Source organism: Ranitomeya imitator, chromosome 1 (genome assembly GCF_032444005.1).
Source record: "Ranitomeya imitator isolate aRanImi1 chromosome 1, aRanImi1.pri, whole genome shotgun sequence".
Classification (NCBI taxonomy): Eukaryota; Metazoa; Chordata; class Amphibia; order Anura; family Dendrobatidae; genus Ranitomeya; species Ranitomeya imitator.
In genome coordinates this window covers 323,245,910-323,254,016 of record NC_091282.1, presented here as the reverse complement: position 1 = coordinate 323,254,016, position 8,107 = coordinate 323,245,910, and the positions used below count along the sequence as shown (strand labels likewise).

Below are 8,107 nucleotides of genomic sequence, written 5' to 3'. Positions count from 1 at the left end.
CTGTCAAATTAAAACTGTTACATTTGTTAACCCTTGCTCTGCCTTCTGTCTGTCACTGCATCCTGCAACCTGCTTACACAGTATACACATACTATCATACACTATTCTACACTGCTCAAAAAAATAAAGGGAACAGTTAAACAACAGAATATAACTCCAAGTAAATCAAAGTTCTGTGAAATCAAACTGTCCACTTAGGAAGCAGCACTGTTTAATAATCAATTTCACATGCTGCTGTGCAAATGGAATAGACAACCGATGAAAATTATTGGCAATTATCAAGACACATTCAATAAAAGAGTGATTCTGCATGTGGGGACCACAGACCACACCAAGCTCAGAACTAGTGCCGAGGACCTTGTGCTTCTTGTCTGCTGCAGTGAGTGTGGCCACATCAAACAGGAGCGATGCAGTCAGCTCATTATGGCACTGGCTGGAAAGTGCCACCTGTGCCACTGAGGCCTGGTGAGCAGAAGGAAATGAGGTGGGGCTCAGAGTGTTTGAAACATGCTGCCAGCATGCCTTAGCCACTCTGAGTTCTCCTGCCATGCTTCTGCTCACTGGTCCCCATACACAAGTAAGGGTAGTAACGCCCTGATAGCGGGGCTGGTTGTGGGCTCATTACCATTTATCTTCTTTTTTCCCTGCTCTATATTACCTCTTCTCTATACTGCCTCTTGTTAAAAGTATGCCCTTGTCCATACTGTACTCCCTCTCTATACATCCCCTCTCTTTACTATGCCCTCTGTCTATTCTATGCCCCCTGTCTACATTATGCCCCATCTATCCTAAGCCCCCGTTTATAATATACCCCCTTCTTTATACTTCATTTTGTCTATATTGTGCTCCTTATCTATACTATATCATCTCTCTATACTATGCCTCCTCTCTGTACTGCCCCCTATCCGTACCTTGTCTCCTCTCTCTACTGTGCCTTCTCTATGCTTCACTAATTCAGTGCTTTCCCCCCATGCTGCCTCTTTATATACATTCTATCTATACTGCACCCTCTCTATACTATGCACACAGACAAATGCGATGAAAAAAATGCAAGTAACTTAACTTAGTAAATAGGTGCCGAAATACTACAGAATATCTGCTACAACAAAATCTCACCAAATACTCAAGGGAACATAGCCTCAGGGTTACCTTTCTGTTTTCTGCATCGTGACATTTTGTGTGTTAGTTTAAGAAAGGCTACATCCGTATTGTATTAAAATTATATTTCAATATCCTGTATGTGGTCTATCATACCTAGTGTGTTCAGGGTTAAACTTGATGACCTACGTGTCATTTTGCTGTATATGTGGGCTGATTTATTGAAGTAGGTGTGGATTTCTTTTTCCCTTATCAATTTTATTTTGTAAGATGTGTTAAATAGTGAGAGCAGCTTTCAAACCACAGACGGCTGGAATTAGATCAGTCAGGTATTCTTTGTATTTTTGCCTTAGGTGTTACAGAAATTATCCTGACAATAGTATCCTAAAGAGTTCTACAGGCCATTCTGAGTTATAATCCATTGATATCAGATCCTGTTGATTTAAACGTTTTGATTTGTATTAAAATTGTTTTTTTTTGCTTAAAATTTATTTTCAGATTCTCTTGTTGAACTGATAAAACATATTGCAGTAATCTAGTATAATCAATATATTGGGATTTTTTTTTAGATTTCTATTTTGCTCCTTCTCAATTGTTATAGCTTAGCGATGCATTCCGAAATGAAAATAAAACCGTGCAATGAGAGCAAAAAAAAATTACATGAAAAGGTTGCCATCGTGACAGGATCCACATATGGGTATGTCTGTGATCAGATAAAAGTTCTGATATTATTATAAAACAAATTGAATACAAAAACATTTTTTCCATTTTTTTTATAACTACTGATTTTTTGTTTTAGAATTGGCTTTGCGATAGCCCGACGCCTAGCTCAGGATGGGGCTCATGTCTTAATATGCAGTCGTAAGAAAGAAAATGTCGAAAAAGCTGCCGAACAACTAAAGGATGAGGGACTAAGCATCTATGCTATGCAGTGTCATGTTGGCAATAAAGAAGACAGAGAAAGATTAGTGGCAAAAGTAAGAGAACTGGGATGGGGAATATATTGACAATATTATGCGTCTGATGGGTCTTTATTAAGCTTAGTCAAGAAATTCTTTTTTCCTGTAAAATATGGGTTTTACTGTGCATCTATATATCCTTATAGTTTTATTACTCGCTTTTATTATCTTCTATTGTGAAAGAAAATAAAGTACATATACAGGACAGCAAACTTTTTTATCTTTGCATACATATACAGCTCTGGCAAAAATTAAGAGACCACTGCAAAATGATCAGTTTGCCTGATCTTTCTGTTTCTAGGTATATTTTTGAGTAAAATGTAAATTGTTCTTTTAGCCTATAAACTTCTGACAACATGTCTCCGAAGCTCCAAGCAATAAATTTTGTATTTTTTTCTGACAAAGAAAAATTGTCAAAATTAAAAAAAAAACTGTGCTTTCAGACCTCAAATAAAACAAGTTCATAATCATTGAGAAACAACAATGCTAATGTTTTAACTCAGGAAGAGTTCAGAAATGAATATTTTGTGGAACAACCATGATTGTTAATCACAGCTTTCATGCGTCTTGGCATGCTTTCCTCCAGCCTTTCACACTGCTTCTGGGGCAAAACTGTAAGCAGTTCTTCTTTGTTTGATGGCTTGTGACTATCCATCATCCTCTTGATTACATTCCAGAGGTTTTCAATGGGGTTCAGGTCTGGAGATTGGGCTGCCCATGATCGGGTTTTGTTGTGGTGGTCTCTTATTTTTTGACAGAGCTGTATATGTATATATATATTGAAAAGCATGGCTTACTGTACTTTTCAATATAGATAAGTGTTATTCTCATCTATAAAATTCATGGCATATCCACAGCACTCTGGGAAATCTTCTCTGGGACATCTTTCTTGAACATAGAATCCCTGATCCCAATCTCACCCCATCTGGAGAAGCAGCGTAGATTGCAATGCATGTGATCTGTATATGTAAGATGAATATGAGATATCCTATAAACACACAGTGGGGATAAAAGTATTTAGTCAGCGACCTATTGTGCAAGTTCTTCCACTTAAAAAGATGAGAGGCCTGTAATTGACATCATAGATAGACCACAACTATGAGAGTCAAAATGAGAAAAAAAATCCAGAAAATCACCTTGTCTGATTTCGCAATATATATTTTGCAAATTATGGTGGAAAATAAGTATTTGGTCACCTAAAAACATGCAAGATTTCTGGCTCTCACATCTACTATACAGTTATATGAAAAAGTTTGGACACCCCTATTAATCTTAAGCTTATTGTTTTATAAAAATTGTTTTTTTTTGCAACAGCTATTTCAGTTTCATATATCTAATAACTGTTGGACACAGTAATGTTTCTGCCTTGAAATGAGGTTTATTGTACTAACAGAAAATGTGCAATCTGCATTCAAACAAAATTTGACAGGTTCATAAGTATGGGCACCCCACCAGAAAAGTGACATTAATATTTAGTAGATCCTCCTTTTGCAAAAATAACAGCCTCTAGTCGCTTCCTGTAGCTTTTAATGAGTTCCTGGATCCTGGATGAATGTATTTTTGACCATTCCTCTTTACAAAACAATTCCAGTTCTGTTAAGGTTGATGGTCGCCGAGCATGGACAGCCCTCTTCAAATGATCCCACAGATGTTCAATGAAATTCAGGTCTGGGGACTGGGATGGCCATTCCAGAACAGTGCAGTTGTTCCTCTGCATGAATGCCTGAGTAGATTTGGAGCGGTGTTTTGGATCATTGTCTTGCTGAAAGATCCATCCCCTGCCTAACTTCAACTTTGTCACTGATTCATGAACATTATTGTCAAGAATCTGCTGATACTGAGAGGAATCCATGCGTCTCTCAATTTTAACAAGATTCCCGGTGCCGACATATGCCACACAGCCCCAAAACATGATGGAACCTCCACCAAATTTTACTCTGGGTAGCAAGTGTTTTTCTTGGAATGCTGTGTTTTTTGGCCGCCATGCATAATGCCTTTTTGTTTGACCAAACAACTCAATCTTGGTTTCATCAGTCCACAGGACATTCTTCCAAAAAGAAATTGGCTTCTCCAAATGTGCTTTTGCATACCTCAGCCGACTCTGTTTGTGGCGTGCTTGCAGAAACTGCTTCTTTCGCATCACTCTCCCATACAGCCTCTCCTTGTGCAAAGTACGTTGTATAGTTGACCGATGCACAGTGACACCATCTGCAGCAAGTTGATGCTGCAGCTCTCTGGAGGTGGTCTGAGGATTGTCCTTGACTGATCTCACCATTCTTCTTCTCTGCCTTTCTGATGTTTTTCTTGGCCTGCCACTTCTGGCCTTAACAAGAACTGTACCTGTGTTCTTCCATTTCTTTACTATGTTCCTCACAGTGAAAATTGACAGGTTAAATCTCTGAGACAGCTTTTTGTATCCTTCCCCTGAACAACTATGTTGAATAATCTTTGTTTTCAGATCATTAGACAGTTGTTTTGAGGAGCCCATGATGCCACTCTTCAGAGGAGATTCAAACAGGAGAACAACTTGCAAGTTGCCACTTTAAGTAGCTTTTCTCATGATTGCATACACCTGGCTATGAAGTTCAAAGCTCAATGAGGTTAGAAAACCAAAAAAAGTGCTTTAGTAAGTCAGTAAAAAGTAGGTAGGAGTATTTAAAACAAGAAAATGATAAGGGTGCCCATATTATGCACCTGTCAAATTTTGTTTGAATGCAGATTGCACATTTTCTGTTAGTACAATAAACCTCATTTCAAGGCAGAAACATTACTGTGTCCAACAGTTATTAGATATATGAAACTGAAATAGCTGTTGCAAAAAAGCCAATTTTTATAAAACATTAAGTTTAAGATTAATACAGGTGCCCAAACTTTTTCATATAACTGTATAATTGTCTAAGGGTCACTTCCATCTTTCTGTCTGTCTGTCACGAATATTCATTGGTCGCGGCCTCTGTTGTCATGGAAATCCAAGTCGCTGATTGGTTATGGCAAAACAGCCACGACCAATCAGCGACGGACACAGTCCGGCGTCAAAATGGCCGCTCCTTCCTCCTCGCAGTCAGTGCTCTCTCCATAATCCCCTCCAGTCAGCGCTCACACAGAATTAATGGCAGCATTGACCGTGGTGTAACGCACTTGGTTAACGCTGCTATTAACCCTGTGTGACCAACTTTTTACTGTTCATACTGCCTATGCAGCATCAATAGTAAAAAGATCTAATGTGAAAAATAATAATAAAAAAAAAAATTACTTATATACTCACCGTCCGTCGGCCCCCTGGATCAGGAACAGGCCTTTCCCGCTCCTCGCGACGCCCCGGTGACCGCTCCATGCATTGCAGTCTCACGAGATGATGACATAGCGGTCTCACGAGACCGCTACATCATCATCTCGTGAGACCGCAATGCACTCTTCAGACCGGAGCGCGCGAGGAGAGTCGGTAACCGCTTCGATCCGGATGCCAACGGATATGGTGCCCACATTGCTATATACTTATACTGCATGGGCTGTGCAATATATTACGTGGGCTGTGCTATATACTACGTGGGCTGGGCAATATACTATGTGGGCTGTGTTATATACTGCGTGGGCTGTGCTATATACTATGCAGGCTGTGCAATATACTACGCGGGCTCTGCAATGTACTGCGCGGGCTGTGCAATGTACTGCGCGGGCTGTGCAATGTACTGCATGGGCTGTACAATGTACTGCGCGGGCTGTGCAATGTACTGCACGGGCTGTGCAATATAGTTCGCGGGCTGTGCAATATAGTACGCGGGCTGTGCAATATAGTACGCGGGCTGTGCAATGTACTACGTGGGCTGTGCAATGTACTATGTGGGCTGTGCAATATACTGTGTGGGCTGTGCTATACACTATGTGGCCTGTGTTATACACTATGTGGCCTGTGTTATACACTACATGGCCTGTGTTATATACTACTATGTGGGCTGTGCAATATACTACATGGGCTGTGCAATGTACTGCGCGGTCTGTGCAATATAGTACGCGGGCTGTACAATATAGTACGCGGGCTGTGCAATGTACTACGCGGGCTGTGCAATGTACTACGCGGGCTGTGCAATATACTGCGTGGGCTTTGCTATACACTACGTGACCTGTGTTATACACTTTGTGGCCTGTGTTATACACTACGTATGTTATACACAACGTGGCCTGTGTTATACACTACGTGGCCTGTGTTATACACTATGTGGCCTGTGTTATATACTGCATGCTTGGTACTGCACGGGCTGTGCAATATACTATGTGGGCTGTGCAATATACTCCGTGGGCTGTGTATCTACTCCGTGGGCTGTGCTATATATTATGTGGCTGTGCTATATACTACATGGCTGTGCTATATACTACGTGGCTGTGCAATATACTACGTGGCTGTGCTATTTACTACGTGGGCTGTTATATACTACCTGGCTGTGCTAAATACTACGTGGCCGACCACGAATAATCATGACAGGCACAGTCCGAATCCTGTGTATTCAATGTATTATTCTAAAATCTTCATAAATAAACTACATACATATTCTAAAAAACCTGATGCATTAGAATCGGGCTACCATCTAGTTAATTTATAAATGAATTGATAAATAACAAGCATTGTTACCAAATTATGGCAATCACTCACAATGAATTAGCATATAAAATAACTAGATTCTGTTTATTAGGCGTAAATGGTTATTTCATTTATTACTTTATTAATATTATTTGTTTGGTAATGAAGTTATGCAACAAAATGTTTAAGCTCCAAAAATGTTTCAATTTGCTATTACCTTTGTTAGGCTCTTGAAGTATATGGTAAAATTGACATTCTTGTCTGTAACGCTGCTGTAAATCCATTTGTTGGACCAATATTTGACACCACGGAAGAAATGTGGACAAAGGTAAATATAAAAATAATATATGTCTCACAAGAGGAAATTTATAATGTACTTATTGTTTGTACATTTAAGTTATTAAAATTACATTTGGAAAATCGTGATTGCATGTACTTATTTTTATGGATTAAGTCTAGTATTTTGTGACTTTGTTTTATTTACTTAAGTATAAACACAAAATATATAGTAGAATATATCATGTTTTGTACAGAAGAAAAAAAAAATTTGCTTACTACAGTGGGGAAAATAAGTATTTGATACACTGCCGATTATGCTAGTTTTACCACCAATAAAGAATAGTGAGGTCTGAAATTTTTATAGTAGGTGCACTTCAACTGTGAGAGACAGAATTTAAGAAAAAAATCCAGAAAATCAGATTGAATGATTTTTACATATTTAAATTTGATTTTATTGCATGAAATAAGTATTTGATACCATAGAAAAACAGAATTTAATATTTGGCACAGAAAATGTTGTTTACAATTACAGAGGTCCAATGTTTCCTGTAGTTCTTGACAAAATTTCACACACTGAAGCAGGGATTTTGGCTTACTCCTCCATGCAGATCTTCTCCAGATCTTTTGAGGCTATTGCTGGGCAACATTGAGCTTCAGCTTGCTTCAAGGATTTTCTATTGAGGTCAGGTCTGGAGCCTGGCTAGTCCACTCATCATTCAAATGGTCATTGTTGAGCTTCAAATGAGCCACCTGAACCTGTGCTGGTATGTGAAGTGTGACCATCTGTGCCCTGCAGGATTTTAATTCATGACAGCATAGTGTGTTACTAACTCTAATGTTTGAGATTGTGGTTCCAACTCTCTTCAGGTCATGGAACAGATCCTTCTCTGTAGTTCTGGGCTGATACCTGACCTTTCTCACATTCATCCTTATCGCACGAGGCAGCATCTTGCATGGAGCCCCATGCCGAGGAAAATTGACAATCCTCTTGTGTTTCTTCCATTTTCTAATTTGTGTCAACAGTTGTTGCCTTCTTATGATGCTGCTTGCCTATTGTCTTGTGGCCCATTCCAGCCTTGTGAAGGTCTCCAATTTTGTCCCTGGTGTCCTTAGACAGCTCTTTGGTCTTGGCCATGATGGAGAGCTTGGAGTGTGATTGAGTGTGTAGACAGGTGTCTTTTATACATGTAATGAG

The 8,107-nt window shown here is 39.3% G+C and overlaps 1 protein-coding gene across 3 annotated transcripts in view; it reads left to right on the top strand.

Annotated features, from left to right (window-relative positions):
- The first annotated feature begins 1,353 nt into the window (after positions 1-1,353).
- Positions 1,354-8,107, top strand: part of LOC138670951 (dehydrogenase/reductase SDR family member 4-like) — a 99,928-nt gene continuing 93,174 nt past the window's right edge. The window contains exons 1-4 of one of the 3 annotated variants that reach the window (XM_069758770.1): positions 1,354-1,427; positions 1,668-1,795; positions 1,898-2,075; positions 6,860-6,961. In XM_069758770.1, coding sequence (XP_069614871.1) covers positions 1,707-1,795; positions 1,898-2,075; positions 6,860-6,961 — 369 coding nt within the window. In that variant the 5' untranslated portion in view covers positions 1,354-1,427; positions 1,668-1,706. The remainder of the gene's footprint in view (positions 1,428-1,667; positions 1,796-1,897; positions 2,076-6,859; positions 6,962-8,107) is intronic. The other 2 variants (XM_069758762.1, XM_069758779.1) reach the window with 2 other exon arrangements.